This window comes from Urocampus carinirostris, chromosome 4, assembly GCF_059441175.1.
Source record: "Urocampus carinirostris isolate Australia breed hairy pipefish chromosome 4, RoL_Ucar_1.0, whole genome shotgun sequence".
Taxonomy (NCBI): Eukaryota; Metazoa; Chordata; class Actinopteri; order Syngnathiformes; family Syngnathidae; genus Urocampus; species Urocampus carinirostris.
Genome location: NC_142352.1, coordinates 18,597,555 through 18,619,450, shown reverse-complemented (window position 1 = coordinate 18,619,450; position 21,896 = coordinate 18,597,555). Strand labels below are relative to the sequence as shown.

General features: G+C 39.2%; 1 protein-coding gene across 1 annotated transcript in view; it reads right to left on the bottom strand.

The window, feature by feature from the left end:
* ankrd11 (ankyrin repeat domain 11) overlaps positions 1–21,896 on the bottom strand; it is a 130,474-nt gene that overhangs the window by 29,333 nt on the left and 79,245 nt on the right. Inside the window, exons 3-4 of the mRNA XM_088333832.1 lie at positions 9,533–9,678; positions 1,599–1,731 (exon numbers count right to left, since the gene is read on the bottom strand). Coding sequence (XP_088189958.1) covers positions 1,599–1,731; positions 9,533–9,619 — 220 coding nt within the window. The 5' untranslated portion in view covers positions 9,620–9,678. The remainder of the gene's footprint in view (positions 1–1,598; positions 1,732–9,532; positions 9,679–21,896) is intronic.

The window sequence follows — 21,896 nt, the reverse complement described above, 5'->3', positions numbered from 1 at the left end:
GAACTAATTTAAGAAGTTTAATACTAAGCAACACAGAATCCATGGAAAACAAATTTTAAAAACATAAAAAAATGATATATTCAGTGCTATAAAAAATGTAAATACAAGAACTTTTAGCTATTTACAATTCAACATCTAACCAATGTAAATAGACACGATAAAGAACCTCTGAAAAACACACAAAAACATCAATTAAAATGTGTATATATATATATATATATATATATAGGGCGCCCGCTTTGAGACTGGGAGGTCGCTGGTTCGCGCCTCGGCCGAGTCATACCTAAGACTTATAACATTGGTAAAAATGGCGGCGCCCTCTGTTGGCTGCGGCTGCATCGGCTCGCTACAACGGGTCAGGTGTATCGACAGTTCGTTCTTACAAAGAATGACAATACAAAGGAAATTATTATTATTATATATATAAGTTGATATATATAAGTATATATATATATATATATATATATATATATATAGTACAATATATATATATATATATAAATTGAATAATGGCATTTAGGAACACAAAGTGCTAAGCTTTGAGTGACGGACTCAGATACTTCTGTCAGTGGCAATGCACAATGTTTTGGAGCCATTAATATAATTCAAATGAGTCCAAATAAGGATCATTTTCGACTTCGGCTCATTTTTATTTCTTTACTTTCCTTCTTTCTGTCCTCCGTATTGCAACATCACTCTAGCCCTGTTCCTGTGCTCCATGTGCTGCTAGACCCCCAACCCCTCCCTCCTCTGGTAATCGAAAAATTTAGGGGCAACAGTGACAAACATAAACAAGCTTATTAACCAATCAACCAATCAACAAAAAGCAAGTTGGAAAGACTCAGTTCACTGTAGATTGACAGATGTGGAGAACAAATACACGCTGGTAAATTCGATCATTCGAATCCCCCTAAAACACTGCTTTACATCTATATTTATTTGTAATGTTATTAAATCATATACAAGTATATCACAGAGAAGCAGTACTTACTATAAACTATTTTCATTGAAATGTTTTATAGAGGGTACTAAGGGTTTGGAACACATTACCATAGGTTTTATCCCCTGCTATACAGCAATTTCACTTTGTGATCCCACCTCAAACAGAATAATGTCGTATCCCGGAGGCTATACTGCATGACACAAATAGTCACTGGGGGAAACAGCCATGCAATTTTCCATTGTGGACTGGAATGGAGAGCATTTCAAAAGTGTAATTGCAGAACATAAAGCAAAGCAGTTACTCAGCCAAAGTAGATAGATGATGAAGGCAGTTAGCAAAGCCTCTGAGCTGGGACATTATTAACAAACTAAGTCCTGAACCCTGCAAATCCCAAAGTCCAACAAGCACAAGCAGTCGTTCTCCTTTCCCTAATTAAAGAAAACACAACACTGACGAACCCAACAGGGGCCAAGCACAGCCTAGCTAGTTTGCTGTGACAGATGAAAAATCCATGCAAGAAGTGATGAATATTAAAATACAAAATTGGACTTTTTTTTTTTTAATTAATCTGAACAGTTTATCACATTCTCGCTCCGATTTGATTACATTTGTGCAAGTGAGAGTGTGGTTTTGAAGATTTCAAACAATCTCTTACCTGAGTCAGAATCTTTCTGGTCTCCATTCGCTCCGGTTGTAAATGGCAGTTTTCTTTTCGAAGCCTTCTCTTTCATCTCTTTAACCCCATCACTGCGATCCAATTTGGGAGTCTTATTTGACAACGCTTTTTCCTGTCAATGACATTAATGGGATCATCAGATGCCACCAAATTTGAGAACAAGCAAACATCAAAAGATATTGTCACCGTCATGAGGAAACGTATTTAAATCATCTCTCGAAAAGTAAGATTAATAGTTTTCCAAATCTGTCAATATTAAATGTATCGTTGTTTTCATGTAAAAAATGTACAGTATTTCCTCGAAATTCATGTGGTTAATCAATTCGATAACCACCCAAAAGAGACGCCGTGTAACAATTGACCTTTAGATGTCGCTGTACTGTGTAGTATAAGTGAAACGAAGCACAAGGAATAGTACAAACTACAGAGAATCAAAGGGACCAAACCACACTTTTTTTTCATTACTAATGCCCAGCCTTTTATAAGGTTTTTGGGGGTAACCGTAGCAGCAAGAAGGCAGACATTCATGTCAAGCTCTGGTTAGGCGAGCCTCAAGTTGTGTAAAATAAATACAAATTTGTCAACCTACTAGTATTTTAAATAAGGAACATTTATATGATAGTTCATGTGATTTTGCTTATAATTCAAATCAATATAATTTTGTTAGTTACGTTCTTCAACACTAGAAGGCACTCAATAATACACAACGTCCCTTTAAGAGAATTTCAGCGAAAGAGGAACTATTGTGACATGCATATCCCACTTATAACAACAATCACACCCGCTGACAAACAGAAAATAGACTGCTTCCATTGTTGTAGTTGCCATCCGACACAATAGCACTTTAACATGGACTTATGCTGCTGTTAAGTTTTTATGGTATCAAGTCCACACGTTTAATGTCTACATTGGGTTATTTATGGATATTTATTCTGGATTAGCAGCACGGCGGCGCAGTGTTTAGCGCGTGTGCGGCACAATTCTGGGGTCATGAGATCGAACCTCCTGTGTTGAGTTTGCATGTTCTCCCCGTGCTTGCATGGGTTTCCTCCGGGCACTCAGGTTTCCTCCGGCATTCCAAAAACATGCATGTTAGGTTAATTGGTCTGTCCAAATTGTCCCTAGGTGTGGATGAGCGAGTGAGTTGTCTGTCTCTGTGTGCCCTGCGACTGGCTGGCAACCGGGTCCAGGGTGTCCCCTGCCCACTGCCCGAAGATAGTTGGGATGGGCTCCAGCACCCCCGTGACCCTACTGAGGATTAAAGGTGCAGACAATGGATGGATATTCTGGATTATTTCTTCTGTGGATTTCCTTTAAATTATTGAATTGATAGATGCTCCAAACAAAGCTTCGTTGGTCAATATATATTCCGAATGTCATATATTGGACGTCAAGTTGTATCCATCCATATGTGGTACAAGTCAATGCAAGCACACCTTGTAAATAGACGGGACATGGCGATGGAGCAAACGAGCACGCTACTTTGTGGATTTTGGTGAGTAACACAAATGAAATGATCCTTTATTTAATGTCAAAAGTGAAATGCAGAAACAACATCTTATTGCAAAATGACATCACTCGTGCTTGCCTCCCTTGATCCATTAGCTCGCAAACAGCATGTATAAGGGTTTATTCAATTGTTGCTTGTCCTAAAAACGTCTCATTCGGAGTCCTCAAATCAGCACCCAGGAAACTGAAGGCAGTTCTCCAATTGTTTTGAGTGTACTGTAGAAAGTACGCATTTATCCGTGGAACTTATTACTAGAAAAACAATATGCGATGCAATGGGAGCACAAACGTCAAGGGAGTACTTTATCTGAAAAATACATTTTTGGGGAAATAGTGTTGTTTTTTTTTCAATCATCCTGGGGAAAACAAATTCAGCGACAGTATGCATTTTTATTCCAGTTCCTATGAGTTGAGAATAGGGATCGACTGATACTGTATATGGTTTTCAGGACCGATACAAATTATTAGTATTAAGAGGCCGACAACCAATATATGGAGCCAATATTTGTTTGGGGTAAAAGCTTCAACATTGGATTAAGACATTTATGATAGTGAATAAGAAAGAATATTTGTTATACATTTAAATACAACTTTAATAGCTCTCTGAAACCTTTTAAGGTAAATTAATGAGAATTTTAACACAACTAACATGACTAATCTTTCACTCGAAACAAAAACTAACCATTCATTGTCTTCCGCTTATCCGAGGTCGGGTCGCGGGGGCAGCAGCAATAAAAGGGAAGCCCAGACGTCCCTATCCCCAGCCACCTCCTCCAGCTCATCCGACGGGACCCCGAGGCGTTCCCAAGCCAGCCGAGAGACATAGTCTCTTCAACGTGTCCTGGGTCGCCCCCGATGGGACATGCCCGGAACACCTCCCGAGGGAGGCGTCCAAGAGGCATCCTTTTTAGATGCCCAAGCCACCTCAACTGGATCCTCTCAACGCAGAGGAGCAGTGGCTCTACATCGAGTCCCTCCCGGATAACTGAGCTTCTCACCTTATCTCTAAAGGCCCGGTCACACAGCCTTTCACGGGCGCATCGAGGCTGAATCACGGCCAGACATTTCTGCCCGTGAAGCAGACGCTGTTGGACGCTTTGAGATCGCGATATAGACGAGATACAGCCGTGCTTTGCACGCGGTAAGAAATTCACACGCGGTTGGCCGCGCAAAAAAGTTTTGCGCTGCTCAAAACTTTAGACCACGGGTAACCGCGGGCGGCACACGTGGTACACACGAGGTAAAGACGCGGTACGAACGTGCTAGGACGTGCTACGGCCGCGGCCAAGACGTGGTTACACGCGGGTAGGAGGCAAAATTTCAGCGGGTAATCGCGGGTGGAGCACGGTCATAGCACGTTTGTTCTGCGCCTGTATCGCGGTGTTATCACGTGCATTAGCGTGTGTACCGCGTGTAAGCGCGGTCAAACGCGATGCAGCCGCGGTTAAGGACGCGGAACAGTCGCCGGCGTCTGTTTCGCGGGCATACCACGGGTAAACAGCGGGTTTAGCCAATTTTGCACATTTTCCACCGCGTTTGCTTCACGGGCAGAAATTTCTGCCCGTGATTCAGCCTTGATACGCCCGTGAAAGGCTGTGTGACCGGGCCTTAAGGGAGAACCCCAGCCACCCTGCGGAGGAAACTCATTTCGGCCACTTGTATCCAGGATCGTGTTCTTTCGGTCATGACCCAAAGTTCATGACCATGGGTGAGGGAAGGAACGTAGATCGACCGGTAGATCGAGAGCTTTGCCTTTCGGCTCAGCTCCCTCTTCACCACGACGGACCCAAACACTAACCATGCAGAAGAAATTAGGCTCAGCAGCAACTCATATATATGTATATAAAACATTAAAACAACTTTTTTAACTGTGAAAAATTTACAATTTTAACACAGCTAAAATTATTAATTTCTCTACTTCAATCGGAAAGTAAAATTAGGCTTAGTAGCAAGTGGTATAAAAGTACACACAAACAGATGGGTCACGTTTTTTTTTTTCATTTTTAAAAATAAATAAAAATACAACCAACATGACTTAAATAAAAACAAAAAGTGAAAGGACAATGATACAAAGCTGGCGAATGGAAAAGTGTGGGCACCCGTGTTTTAGAGCCGGATTGATGAATTAATGATATTGTAAGACAGCTAATCACTTACATTTTAGCATGCTTTTTCTGCTCTCTTTATCAATCACAAACACAGACACCTGATTGATTATCTAATGTTATAATAAGAGCTAATCCACCTGAACGTTCCTCGCCGAAACAAGTTAACTACACTTTTGACGCTATCTCTTAATCGCTAACACGCTTTTATACCACCGACACAGGCATGTCAGGGCGAGTTAGCATAGCTATCGCTGTAATGTTCCTGCTTTGCAGGGTCTCCCCCCAGTCGCTTATCCAATCAGAAGGTACAAGTTGGGTAGCGGGGAGGGGAGGGAAAAAAAGGCCGATACAATATCCGTCAAATTCCCCAAAATCAGTGCAGATAATTGGTCCACCTAATAATCCGTCGACCTTTAGTTGAAATTACATTTACCGACAAATTTTTATTGGGACAGCGCCATCTGGGTTAGTACTCCTTTTTCATGGCCAAATTCAATGACTTATTAAAGACTTTCAAAGCCAATTTTTCAATTTATCCAGTACCATTAACAGAAGAATCTGGTGTGAATAATTTTGCTGATCCACAAATATATCAGTTTTAGATTTTAAGTAAATTGCAAATATATTTTGAGCATCTGAACAATCCTGGGGTAAATAATTAAATAAGACAAATGTCCCCCCAATACAGGCGTTGGGTAAAATGAAGGTAATATGTACCTTACATTTTCAGTAGCAGAGAGATCTTTCCATTACAATTTACCACTGGGAAACGCTACCTTAATTGTTTCTGCATGATAATAAATGTTCATGATTAATATGTAATCCTTGCGCTAATAAACATTCCATACTGCCCTGTTTAGGTGCAGCATGCACCTTTCCAATTGGGCGTGACCTTTAGTGGAGCGATAAAACTTCATGGGACAATGCCAAAAGAAGAAATGCAATAGCAAAACGAAGCTTAAGAACAGTGTCAAAGCCATTTTTTAAAGACTTGGTTGACAAACATGGCAACAATTTCACGCAATTACCCGCAATTCCCCCGAAATTCAAGAACTTCTCAATCCTTTCAAGCATTTTCAAGGATTTCAAGCACTTGTACAAACCCTGCACCATATACAAACTAGTTTAAGAATGACGAAAGAAATATCCAAATGTCAATCTCTCAACTTTCATAGTGTTTATAATAAAAGTAAACAAAACCAATGATGCTTGAAAAAAAAAGACAACAAATTAAAAACGTGTACGAAAAATTCTGTATATTTCAAGCTCGATCCGAGATCATCCTAGGGCAACCGGACGTGTTCATTAGTTGTGTACTCTAGTCAGCACATGTACATCACCTCTTCAAACAAATTATGCTTTTGTCTCTATCCACGGGGCATGTTTTCAATTATGCAGAGCCTTTTCAGACTCTGCCTCCTTGCCCTACCCCAGTCATAAGACTATGATGTCATGGTACAGTACAGACAACTACTGTTCAGCTAAATTGAGGAAGCTCTCGGGCTCGACTCAGCAATACAAAAATTAAATTATGACGTTAGGATCAGAGTTGTGTTAAAATCAAAAAAATAAAAATAAGAACAGATTGCAGAGATAAAAAAGACTGAGTTTAGAACATTAACAGTAGGAGATATAGATATTTTTATTTCTATTTTGCTGTTCTCTCAGATGCGCCTTCCTATGACAGCTTCAGCAATAGCTGTTATTTTCCACCCACCCTCGTTGTGCTCCAAGTCCCCCACCCCCACCTCCCTTCCCTCCATGCCAGAGTCTGATGCAATCCTTTGCAGAGGGTTGTAAATCTATGCCTGCATAAGCGGCACCTCGCTATGCTTTGCAGCTTGTTGCTGCTGCTCGTATCCAAACAGTGGGTATCTTCTGTTCGTACCAAAAAAATCACGAATGGATATTTCAAATATTTCCAAAGCCGCAAATGCTTGAGAGGGCTTGCAAAATTTTGAGTTTTCTGAGACTGACTCACATATGCGGCAGGATACTATTTCAAACCATGAAAATGGACTGTATATAAGAAAAATTATGTGATTTGTGACCATGTATGACTGGTTTGGTTGGGTTGGATCCCTCAACCACTGGTGGCACCATTTCCTGTAGTGTAGCTTGGGCAAGTACAGCCTGGCGGCGCCCATCCTTCTCCAGGCCACTATTTTTTGTTTTGCAATAGAGAGTAATGTCTGCTAAACAGTTTATATATATATATATATATATATATATATATATATATATATATTCATTCATACAGTAGACCAGGGGTCGGGAACCTTTTTGACTCAAAGAGCCATAAAAGCAAAAAATATTAATTTTATTTTGGGAAAGAGCCACACCATATATTATGAGACAAATTTACTAAATTGCTAAACCCGCACCCCAGACAAAAGCTTAGTCTTCAGCACATTTATTTTTGATGATTTGATAAAAATTATGAAAAGAGAATAATGCCAGAGCCCGTGTCCCAAAATCAACAAACATACCACTTTAAACTTGTGTCTTTCTTGCAATTACTCAAGATCGGTTAAACTCATTTTGACCCTTTTTTTTCCACACATATTGGTTTCAAAACCAGATGTAAGCAGTTATTTTGTAAAAACGTCACAACATTCTGCAAACAGGGAGCCTGATGTGCTTATCTATGGCGCAGACGGCGTAGGGCGAGAGATGGGAGGGAGTGCTTGCACTTTTTGCATAGCTCCACCCATCCCTCCCACTCACCAAATCAAAAAACTTTAAATTCTGAAAAACGTGCCCTATATATACTGCGAAGTATTTCTTTATTGTCTAGCTCTGGTTTGGCTTTGCGTGTACCTGAATAGTGTAGTCTACTCAAGTTTTGAACAAGATGGAGAAATTTTGCATGCAATCAAATTTGTCTCTGAGCCACAGATACTCATAGAAAGAGCCATAGGTTCCCGACCCCTGCAGTAGACCCTGGCACATCTTTTTTCCACACAATATGACATGGACAACAAATTATTTTACGTGCTTTAAACATTGAAGTATTAGTACATATTACGAGTTACGTCTTTGTGATGCGTGTCTGCTATCGGTTGAATACATAGAAAATGATGGTCTGCCTTTGGTTTGTGTCAAGGCAGCATGAAAGGAGCAATATGCTTTTGGCTGAACCATGTCCCACCATGCCTTTCGCTTTCTTCGTTGAGTTCAAAATCCTGTGTGCTTCGTGAAGACTTTGTGAGTCGGCAGTTCAATACTGTATTTTTTTGTACTGTACTCATTTGCCTTGGGTAAGACGGCTTTTAGTGATGCTAACAATAACCGTGGAAATTAAGTTTGTTATTATCAAGAAATACGAGGGAGGAATGCAAACGGCCATCCTCACTAAGTTACATGACCGTAATCAATCAACGATCGGGACAATTATTAAGAGTACGGAGGCGACTAAAGCAACACTTTTTAAAGGTGTGTAATATTTAATGCCTCCAAGTAGTACAAAAACACTCTTATCCAGTATAAAAAAACACATTGATTTGAATACCAGGCAAAAATACATGACCTATCATACGAATGTTAATTTTTATAAAAAATCAAAGGGCAGGAGATTTGTGGACGTGGAATCACCAATTAGATCAGCGCCATGTTTGTCTGGTATCCTGCTGCCACGCTATGTCATGTATAAGTGTCCCTCCCTCGTACCGGACAACACAGTGCAATCTCGTGATAAAAGATCACATTGGGGGGTTAATGGCATGAAAAATTTGTTTTCATCTTAATCCCCATGTCTCATCTCCCTCTGCATTAACCCCACTTCCTCCACTTTACCAGCTCAAATCACGTCACAGCAAAGGTAAATTTAATATTTCCTTCACATGTATTTTTTTCTGAAGTTATTTAATCATACACATACAGGGGTTTTACTTAGTATATACTATTTTGTTATTTTAATGTCATTATCTGGGTACTGGGTTCGAAATGCTTTACATAACCACAATGCGTTTTTCTTTTCGGTCCTCACTTCAGTGTTGCACCTGGAGTCTACTGTACATCGAATACATATATTTGTATATGTTTTTTGATATTTTGGGGAGAGAGTGGCGTTATAATTTTTATGAAACGTCTTTGTTCTTATGAATTGTGTGGGTTAACGTTAAAAACAACTTCTGGCCAAAATCCCCATTTGTTTTCTTCCTCCAAAATGTAAACAACAAAAGCTTTGAAACTGGAAAGCAACAGTAACATCATAATGTTTGAGAAACTATCAAAACGCTTGTGCCAACTTTTTTTTTGAAGGAATGTTTGCGACTGCTGTCTTATCACGCGTACCTTCTTCCCACCCTGCTTTTCCACCATGTCGGTGTTGAGTGGGAAGTGGTCCAGCTGGGGGGTTTTAGAACCCCCACCTTTGGGCATCGTTCAGCTCTCCCCACGCCAAGCTTCATTCACGCTGCCATTGCATCGTCATCAACCGTCTGCAAGGACAAAAGGTAGAGGTTAGCATCAGACGATTCCAAGTTTCACGTTTAAATACATAATAATAATAATAATAATAATTTCCTTGTATTGTCATTCTGTGTAACAATGTACACAGAACGAAATGTCGATTGCACCTGACCCGTTGTAGCGAGCCGATGCAGCCGCAGCCAACAGAGGGCGCCGCCGACCACTTTTTAATTCTTAGGAATGACTCGGCCGGGGCGCGAACCCGAACCTCCCAGTCTCAAAGCGGGCGCCTTACCATCTAGGCATTACATGGCAAATGGCAGTATAAAAGCATAGTCAAATATAATCACAAACTCTAAAACACTTTTGAAAATAATGGGACCAACCCAATACTTGGATCAATTGAACCCACTTTTCAGGGTATATTCACACAAAACGACTCAATTGTCCGGGCTGTTCTAAACAAGATAACCCAGACAGTCTATTATAAAATCAACTGATTTGGGGAGGTGTTAATTTAAACGGAACCGGTTCACTGTAGAGTGAAAAAAAGCCTAATATAATATGGTAGAATAATACATTTTTGGGGTTGGTTGGTTGGATGCCTTAACCACTAGGGTTGTAGGGGCACCATTTCCTGTGGTGTGTCTTGGGCAATGCACCAGATTGGTGTGTTTTCCTTTATAATGTAAAAAAAATTCCACCCATCGGGGTCTCACAAAATTTTATGGAATACACTGCAACTGTACAAGTTGACAGGTATTCTTTAACTAGATAAATAAACGCCACATCTCAATAGTAACAGTCATGAGAGTTTACTACATCCAGTTCAATGAGAGTCGATTCGATCGCACGTGACTGTTTGACAACAATCTATCATTTGCTGGCGTCTACCTTCCTGCATGAGGAGAGGTCTTCAGTTTGTCAGGGACATGAATTAATCATGCATTTTCACCCCTCGGTTCCCTCCTCCATAACACCCTCTCTCTCCTTTGACTGCGTTCAACTATAATCATCGTTGTGACTGAGTGAGTGAACAGATGAGACCACGGCTGTATCATATTTTTTTTCTGTTCAGACACTGGCACTCCAATCCTCACTGGCGCCGCTTCCATTGCCCCTACCCCCACCCTGCTCTCTTCCTTCTGCAGTTATCCTATTCAAAGGCCGCTATTTATATCTCCCCTCCCCCGTCAAGTCAAAATAGAAAGCCAGCAAACCAAGTGGTGCTAACAGCTACAGAGGTTGAACTGCCCCCCATTTTACTGGTACATGCTAAGATAGAAAAACAAGACATATTGAACCTTCTTTCAACTTCCTGCTGAGCTAAACTATGTTGTGGCTCCATTCAGAAAAGACAAAACCATCATAATTTCTCCTAAGTATAATACTGTAATATAACATGTGTCAGACACAGATAAATTGAGAAAATAAACAAGTTTGGATATAAAAACACACATTTCATTTGAAATTGCATTTGACAACTACATTTTTTCTCATCTGTGATCAAGCATACCTGTTTAACCAGAAATGACCATTAAGTAGCATGCTACATGTGTGTGGTAGGTTATCCGTTGCTCCGATTGATAAAAAAAAAAACATCCGATGCACTATACAATGTCTGTACACTGACAACTTGCCTAATTTTTGCATTAACAGCATATATTTGGTTGGTTTAAGATCAGGTAATTGTCTAATTGTAATCCTGTGCAGTCCTTTGAGACAATTTTGTGATTAAGGGCTACATAAATAAATGTGACTTGACTTGACTTGACTTGACTTATTTAGTAACACATGAGGCTCCTGGATACGGCTTCCCCGGCTCACGGTGTTCTCACTGTATGGTGTGGAATGAGATGTTTTTTGGCCCCTCCTTACAGCATTTTCTCCACCATACCACATCAACAACACATAATTTTGCATGCCCAAAAACTTTGCGGTGTTAGAGGAGATGACTGTGCGTGCTAAGTTTCTAAGATGACTGTCTTCTATTAGTCAACAACATATAAAAATGCTAGTGTGCATTTGCTTCAATGCTGGCCGCTTTTATCAACAGTGTATAACGAAGTTGCAATTTTAATGTTGATGATTATAAAAACAATCTTGAATCTATTGGTTTGTGTCACAGCATCATAAAAATGGCAAAATGCTATTAGCTGAACTATTTCCAACAATGCCTTTCTATCTCGTCATTTAGTTCAGAATCTTGTGAGCTTCATCAAGACTATACGATACAACACTGCATGGTCAGGGAAAAAGAAGATATCCATGGAAAAAAAAGCTTGTGATTATTGAGAAATGCAAATAAGACACACGGATTAGATAGATAGATAGATAGATAGATAGATAGATACTTTGTTCATCCCCGAAGGGAAATTCACATTTCCAGCAGCATCCCTGAGCTGAGAACAATCGAGAACAATCGAAAATAACACGGGAGCTGCTGGAGTGGCTGCCATTCGTGACGGCGCCGGAAGAAAAGATTCAATTTGAATCATTTACAAACAAACAAACAATTGAATCATGTACAAACAAACAAACAAAATATTCATGTTTCAATAAGTGGAGTGTTAATAAAATATTTCTGATACTGATATAACCAGATAAAACTAATTTTAAGTTACCTGTCCAAATGAATGTTGTGCCATCTCACCTTTCCCACTCTCTCTCCTGCAGTTGACTTGCTGCTGCTCGCTCCTGAAACTAATACTTACCTCTTTGTGTATTGCCTGCATATTGTTACACTCACTAAGGTTTATGGCCGTTAGCAATCTGCAATCAGGGCAAAGTAATCTAAGGATATGCAAGTCTCACAAGGGGACGTTTTAAAATCAATTTAAATCTTAGTCCCCTCAAGTGGTGTCACACCGAAGTTAAAAAACATATTTCCTTTACATGCATACTCATCTAAAATGTAATTTAATCCTATAAACATATATTGCACATAAGTAGAGCTTACTATAAACTATTATTATTTTTTTAATGGAATTGTCTTAATCTTCATTGATATCAGCGTTGTGAAACATAGTATGCAATGAAATTGGACATGGCACTCTAGGGTAAACATGTAATAAAGACTTGAAAAAGGAAAAAAGGTAAAAGACTAAGTATAAAAGGCAAGATTTTGATAAATATGTTTTTATCTTCGTTAACGGGGTTTCAGCACACATTATACGCATCACGATAGGTTTCTCTCCCCTGCCATACGGCCAATTTTACCTTGCGATCGCCAACGATTCGTGTCGTATCCCAGGGGTTGACTGTAGTGGACTTGATTTTACCACCATGCATACGGTAGATGGTCTTGGCTAGCATACCAAAACATTACTTATACTACCCTTACTACTCCTATAAAAACATAAAATCAAATCTGGAAAACCTGATGTACAGAAACCGCTCGCTACTTAGCACTTCGGTTATAGCTAGTTCACTGCTTGGCGGATTTTGAATTGAATCGGTGCATGGTCATTAATAAACATACTGTGGTCAGAAGAGAGCACACAGCAAATGCTATTAAGAGGCATATTTTGTGTGTGTGTGTGTGTGTGTGTGTGTGTGTGTTTGTTGGATGGCCTTGACTGTCTGTGTGCGCGACTGTGAAAGGCTGGTGTATACTGTCAACCAAACAGCGGGTTGGGCGCTCAAGTCAAAATGAACCACAATCTCCCTTGTACTAACTAACGGTGGAGTAGAACTAGAGCATCAACTACAACTAGTATTTTAGCAGCTCATTACATTGAAAAAGAAATGTATCAGTTAAATTAAGTCTGAGGGAAGTCAGAAAACCAAAAAGTAACGGTGATCACCAGCGGGTGCTCTGTGGATTATTATGGGGTTCGGTACGACTGAGGCTGCATCGGGAGAGAAGGCAAGCAAGGCTGCAGGTCTGGCCTACAGCTATGGCCAGGCTAACAACTCTTAAAAGTCACCCCTTCGGTGCCTGTATCTCACAAACGCCTGATCCTTTACCCATGAAACAGAAGACTTGGAGCGGAAGTGGAACTCTTGGCAAACCTCTACATTTGTGACGGTTATATTTTAATCATCGCGGAGACCTGGCTCAATGTACGGACTCTCTAAATTGCTTTTTTGTCCTGAAAGGAGTAGCCCTCCAACATCGTTGTACATTTGTATAATGACAGTAAAGACCATTAATTCAACTGCAGTTCTGTGTACTGTTTTTATTTGTAAATGTATAGTTGTTATTTTGTAACAGTTGTATAATCTCAGTCGGCAATTACATCATCTCAAGGGGGCTTTTAGGAAAGTTGCAACCCTTTTTCGCGGATTTTCGTGTTTCGCTGGGGTTCTGGTCCCTATTAACTGTGATAACTGAGGGATACTGTAACTTGCCACGTTATTATTAGCACAAGCATTTTATTTGAAGGTGGAAGACAAACAAAATAATAATCTTCCACTAAAACTTAAGAAAATAGCACTAAACTAGGAACATAGAGTGTTAAAAAGTAATAGCTGAATTCTCCCTAACATAAAGAGCGATAATTACAAAGTTAGTGCCGATAGTATTTGAACATAGTCATGCATACATTTTCAATGCTTTGCTCCTGAATAGTGCAACCAGTTATTAGCACCAGTTATTAAAACGCTTACTGCAGAAAAAAAGAGCGGTGAGAGACGGACTAGTGAAGCAAATCGAGTTCCCTCCCTGGTTTCTATCGTCCATAAGCTGCCACCTTCCTCCCCAACTTGCATTATCTAATCTTCCTGGAGCCACTCCCTCTGCGGTCAGACAGAGGCCAGTACTTCAGCATATTGCAGCAAGCACCTCTCAGGTTTTAGTCGCAGTCCTGTCGCTCTGCTGAATGAACAAGATAGCTGAGCTCCGAAACGAGAACTGAATATTTGAAGCGACCGTCTAATAGAATTTTTTTTTTTTAATGGCTGTTATTGTTACTAAACAGTCTTTATATTTGCAAAAAATATTTTCCTTTCTGTTTTGCTTTTTAGGAATGTTATTTTGTAAATTTTAAGGAAATACTAATATTGAGAAAGATATTGTGATCTAGACCAGAGGTGGGCAAACTATGGCGCATGGGCCCCATGCAGCCTGTCAAGACAAATGAAAATAGTCAAAATATAATGACGAACAACATATATTTTTTCTATATATTTTTTATATATATATATATTATATATAAATGCATCCTGCTGGCATCTTGGTGAGATTAATCTGTTCTGATGGACATTTCCTAATGCACCAACGCTTCACATGGCAACGTTATACAAAACCCTGCAATCTTAGCTTTCGTGTCCGCGTCACTTTTGAGACAACTTTATTATTTTTTTTTCTTCATTTAATGTATGGTCTGTTGATTCATATCGCCGAGAAACATGGAAACAATTTCAAGCACTTCACCAAAATACAAGCATTTTCCTAACCTTGAAAACACAAAATTAAAACATTTTCCCAGATTCAAGCACCTGTACAAACCCTGTACTACAAAATTCTACGATTGAAGCCGTACAAAAATACTACTGCAGGGATACTACAGATGCATTACTATGGAAATACTACAAAAATACTCCTGAAGAAATACTATAAAAATAAAACTAATACTACAAAAATTCAACTGCAAGTATACGACAAACATGCTAAAAAATAAAACTAGACTAATACTACAAAACTAAATATAAAATTTAGTGCTTAAAACAGGGACCTAATATTAATTTGCTTCAATTGTGAGTGTTTCAATACATATTCGATGAAACTAATCTATCTAGAAACAAATCTAAAAAAATATAACATGCAGATGTCTCCGTGTATATTTATTCATAAATGAAAAAAAAAGGATAGGACTCCAGCCTCAGCCCCTTGACCTAATTTTTTTAACCAAGTGCGGCCTGCGACTTTTAATAATTGCTTGATCTGGACCAGACCTGGGCACTACGGTCTTCGAGGGCCACATGTTCCGCATAATTTGAGGTTTTTCTGCTCCAATACAGGTGATTCCAACTGACAGAATCCTAAACAAGCTCCTGCCAGTCTGCTAAAAGCCTGATAATCTGTATTACCCAAGATGATGAAGAAAAAAAACTCCAAAATCAGGCAGGGCATGTGGCCTTCGAGGTTGTAGGTGCCACTGTTCAACTCCTACGTCCTTGGTATTTGCAAAGCCACACAACATTGCAGTTATTCGCTTCAAGCTAGGTCTTTTTTGCCAAGATAAAAGATAAAAACGTTTGATATGAGTCGATAATTTAAACAGTAATTACCACCCAACCGCTGAAGAAAAGGGGGGAGCCAATGCAGCCAAAACGCATCTTCCAGACAAACATTCGGGAGACAAAAGGTGACAAGGATGAGCCAATCATATTGCAAGAATAGTGGTATAGCGGCTCACACAGAGTGAAAGTGAAAGGACTACAATATGTTCAAAATGAGTGATAAAAAGATGAAGGACACCAAGAATACCTACTAATGCTGAAAGATTTGTAGACAGGAGAGGCCCCCATTTTCAGTTGTTTAGAGGTATCTTGGCTACTTACGAGTTTGATGAAAAATAAAAATGCTGAACAGTGCCGTTCACTGCAACATTTGCAGACAACGTGTGCCAACCAATGTTACCTCTAATTTTCCACGGGTCTGAGCATTCACACAAAGTCGGTGAGCAACGCTTGAAACAACAGTAAGCAACCATAATCCCAGGTGTGGGAAGATAATTAATTATCAAACATGTCCAAAACGTGACATCAAGTTACATTTTGCTGAGTTTCCGGCAGTGCAAAATCGTTTTTCTCTTTTGAATGAATTGACTCATGTACTATTCCAAAGGTTGTACGGCCTACAAACATTGTTTGTTCTTCCAATTCTTTCACAAGATATCCATTTCTTTTTATTTCCTGCTATATTTCGTCGCATATTGACATTTTTGGGGGCTTATTTAGTCGGTTGTAAGATACAGAACTGTACTTAATCACATTTTTTAGTGGAAGTACAATGTTGGCAACAAGATTCACTTGATATAATCGGAAATTATTTGAATGCAACACAAACTTTCTTTATTTTTTCCGTGTTTTTTTCTCCTTTTTTTAAAAATTCCTTAAAAAAAATCTCATTGTTTTTTTTTTCGAGCTGTTACTTTTTTTTTATTCTCCATTTCCTTTTTTTCCAACATTTCTTTCTTTTCTTTTTTTCTGGCTTTTTTTCTAAAATTTTCCTTCTTTTTTTCTCTTCCTTTTGTTTCCTTTTTTTCTCAGCTTTTCACTACTTTTTAATTTTGGTATTTTTTTCTTTTTTGTTCTATTCCCCCTTCCTTTAAGTCATTTTGTACATAATTTTACATAATATTTGGTCATGTTGGGAGTAAAGAAGCAAAAACAACCTGAAGAGCCGTTTAGGACCCGAAAGAGCCGATTCCTTTTAGTGAGCCGAGCCGAAGAAGCCGGTTTGCAACAAACTCTACTAACTTTACTCAACTTCGTTCTACTTTGACTCTACTTCAAAATACCGCATTTAGGACACAAGGTCAAGGGAACCCGTGCAGTTTTACCTTCATGCACTGTATGTAACTTTGACTTAAGTCGCTTCTTAATTAGTAATTCTGAGCCCTCATTTTTGTGCGCTGGCTAGATTTTCTTGTGCACTGAGAATGTGCGAGCAGTGCGCAATTGCGCATGCGCGCAGCTTTGAGGAAACACTGGTGCCAACCAAGACGAGCAACATGATAAACTTATTCCACCATTTAAAACAGATCACTGCATGCGCTGAATAAGTGCTAGAGGACGTTCAACAAGCACCAGGCCTCATGAGAAAAACTTTCCACAAGTGAGCAAGCCAGCAAGGCGCTACCCGTGTATTCCTGCAACCAGCTCTCATTCTGAAATTCACTTGTTTAATGTTCCCCATTTTTGTGAAATGCTGTGTAATAGTTTGTCACCATGCGTCTTTGTTCTAGCATTAAAGACTATTTAAAGCAGCATTGGAGTTTGTCAACTTTCACTCAAGGGCAAAAATTAAAATGTGAAAGGAAAAGAAGATGCCATAATTATCTAACTGACCGTTATGAAATTTTTAGCGCGATGACCATGTTTGTCATATCACCCTGGCCTACTCCAAGCATATGCCACTCGTAGCACTGTACACACCAAACAGCGACACACCTCCAATTTTCCACAGTGACAGCTGAATAGCGCAGCAGCTGCATAGAGGGATGGGCTTGTTGATCTCCAGGCATATGTGCCCTGCTTGTTAATGCCGCTTGGAACTGCAAAGCCCGTTGCATACAGCAAAATGTTGCACAATCCCAAAAATGTGCTTTGGATTTTTACGTCGACACTAAGCCTTAGGGCTTCATACATCATGGTCCCCCCCTTTAAAGCCTTGTGTCACAAAACGCACTAATGAACGGACAAATGTTAACAATATTTTTGTTGGGGGTGACTGTGGAACAAGAGTAAATATTCATATAAACAACAACACTACACAAACATCAATTCATCTTTTTCTGTATGTGCATTTAAATGGTAAGCCTCAAGAGTAATGACTATGTGTACTTTTTTGCTTCAGAAACTATAAATTAAATTTGGAAATACAGTAGACCCAACGGATACAGCGATCCTGGATTTCACCATTTTCACTTCCAAATGAGGAAAAATAGGTTTTGGCCCCCTCTTTATGACATTTTACTCACTATTCGACATCAACAAAAAATTATTTCGTGTGCCCAAAAACTAATTCAAACTCTGCAGTCTCCATGTGCAAGAGGGGAAAATATCTCTAGGATGCCTGTCTGCTATAGGTCGACACAATAAACAATGCTGATTTGTGTCACTGCATCCTGAAAGGGCCAAAATGCAATTTGCTCTACTTCCCACAAAGCATTTCTCTTCATCCAGTTCAATTTCATGAGCTTTTTAAAGACTCAATGATAGAATACAGTATTTTTGTACTGTATTTATCACAATGCTTGCAAAAACCTAAATAAAATGTCATTTTTTTTCCTTCTCATATTTTTTTTTCAAGTTTAATCATTCATACATACAATTACACTTATGCCGTATTAATTGGAGTTTGGAACGCATTGGCTACGCATTACCATATGTTTCCATCCTCGTCCCTTCGGCAATTTCACTTTGCGATCTCTGCCTCAAAACAGATTAATGTCTACTGTACAAGAGCACATTCAGTCATCCGACAGACCCATTTTAGGTTTTGCAAAAAGCCTTTAAAAAAATTACAAATATATGAACATACAGTAATGTTGTTCTCGAAACAGTCACAAGGTGTAAATTACTCAAATGTCTTTAGAGCAATAACCAAATAATTAGCCACCACCAAAATGTAATCTTATTGGGTGAAAAGCATGTATAAGGTACAAGTATGTTGATGGACGTACATCTATATATGAATCATTTACTCATCTATAGAACCTGCGTATTTACCAATTTCCAGATGTATATGCTTTAGAGTGTGAAAAGTTCAACTCAGGTGCTGACATTTTGGCTTCCCACAACAACAGTGGTTAAATTGATTATCCCTCAAATATTTTTTAAATATTTCCAAAATATTAAGTCATCAAATGCAATGTGTAAGTAATGCTAAATGCACCAGTTTACTATGAATACTATGTTTATTGTGCTGATTTTGCTCATACCCGATGATAAAAACCCCCAACAACAAACAATAAATGGAAACATCATTTTCAGAAATAAAGAGGCACCTCAGCGTGATGTATAAAAACAATTAAAGTACAATAAGAAAAATCTTAAAACCCCTGCGAAATAATGTTGAATCACTAAGGGCGGCAGTAGCTCAGGAGGTAGAGCGCTCGTCTTGGGATCAAGGGATCCCAGTTCGAATCCCGGCTTGTCCGTGTTACATGTCGAAGTGTCCTTGGGTAAGACACTGAACCCCTAATACTCCCAATAAGCAGGTTAGCGTCTTACATGGCTGCAATACAAGGCCGCTGTTGGGAAATGTGAAGCACACTGTAAAGTGCTTTGGGAAGTCGTTGACTTGAAAAGCGCTATATAAATGCAGATCATTTCATTTCACTAAGTAGATCTACAGTAAATCAACAAAACATGAAAAGAAGAAAATCCAGGATTTACAGCTCAACCTCATTTTTGGTAAATACCGATATTCAAACTGCCAAAAGAAAATCATGAGTAGTGTCCAATATTAAAGCAATAATATTTCGCCATAAACGGGAAGGGAATGATAGAAAATAAATGATACTATAATTTGAATCGTCTTTAATGTCATTGATAAAAACCTAGTGAGCATTATTTTCGACAAGATTATACGTGGCACTCCAGGATGTCATTTAATTAAAAAAACTTAGACAGAAAAAGGATTAAAAATAACTATTTGGTAATATTGTTTTGACTGTTACCATTCATAAATTTGCTGCTACGGGTAAGAATGGTCAAATTACTACGAGGGAGCTGGAAGCGTAAACATTTAAGTCCTGAGTCTTTCCAAAAAATATAGATGACGGACGACACACACTGAATAAAATTAGCAAAAAGGAACTGTTAATTACTGATTACTATATGTCAGGAATTCTCTGCGGGGCTTTCTCTGCAGGGACAAGGTGAATAGCCATTGTTTTTGCTATATTCTGACATAATTGGCTCGTTCTTTGTTGCCCCTTTTCATAATGCATTCAATATCTCATATCTTGGATTCTACCTTGTTTACCTGCACAACTTCTGACCTAGTTTGCCATGGTAAATCTTATTATCAGGCACACTTGGAATATTTTGCAGCAGTGAAAATAATGCAAATTGACAACTCTCCAAAATTCTGCAAATTGTTGATGGAATGGATGTAAAATTACTAATAAAATCTCCTATCTCATATGATTTCACCATGTTCATGCCTTGTCATAATTGTGGGAGTGCGGAGAAAATGAACTGAGAGGGACGAGAGCAAGCAGTGAGCTCGCCTGTTTGGTGTGCAAATAGAGGCAACCAGGCTCAGCTGCTGTATCCTGGCAACCAGAGCACAGCTCAGTCCCTGACCTGGGCCCTTTCATTTCATTGAGGACTTATGAAGAAGGATAAAACCAAGGCCGGCACATGCTCACATGACAAAACCTTTACAAGCACAAAATTAGATGGAAAAGAACCTTTTTTGTCCGATGTCATATGACCTTGTATGGTCTCTGTTCACTGAAAAGATCAGCCTTTGAATGGCATAACTTTTCATCGAGGTTTCCGAAAAAGAATGGGTAAGTAATAATACCTTTATCCGTCATAACTATTTGCCGATTAAACTAATTTCTGAACTGTGTCGTATTACATCCTAGCACATGTCATGATCTGAGATGACTTAGATCAATCATTAGAGTTAAATCTGTAACTAGGCACATGAGTCTGGCTAAAACAAATATTATTACCCTGGTTATTACCCTTTCTAGAAGAAAATATTTGAAAAAAAACATTCCAATGTTGCCAAATATGTCAACTTTTATTCACAAAATAAAATGAACAAATTAATACATTAAAAAAATACCGCAATCAATCAGTAATCAAAAGGAATAAAGCACGTAAAATGACTAAGAAACCATATATATTTGGTGAGTATAGATCTCTAATAATTATTATAATTATCATAGTTCGCGGCCTCAGCATCGCAGGTAGAAAAATATCCCGCGACCTATTATCCTCGATTGCTTGATGCTGCAAGAAGCGTGCACCTTTGTCGGGCCTGGCGGCTTTCTTTTGCTGATCTGTCCACCCAAAACCGGACTGTACTTGTGCAGATGCATTACATTATTACCAATCCCATATTGCTGCGAGCAGGCAGAACACTTTTGTCTGGAAGCGTGCTGTTCTGATTTGAGATGCATGGTTGTGGCCGCGAACCATTATGCCAAGTCGACTATTGCTGAGAGCGGAGGCTGGGGGAGCAAGTTTGTGCGATGCGTGGCAGCTTTTTTTTCTGCTCTTTCCGCCATAAATGAACTTCTCCTGTGCGGCCGCAATCCACCATCCCCGGCAGAGCTCCTAGAAGTAAGTTCTGCGGGCGCAGATGGAATGCAATATTTAACCGATACTTCCTGAATTTTGGATATCGCAATCACATCGGACTGGAAGCTAAATGAGCAGACTTTTTCATGGATCTGTCTTTGTTGGGTGCACCTTGACTTGAAATGCAAATGCTGTTTGACTGCAAGATACAGCCACTGACTAGGTCTTATTTCCTATTCAGAGCACGTCTCCCTCCCTTCTCCATCCAATAAGTGCTCAGTGCTTGTAGCTTTCTTGCCAGTCTGGTAAA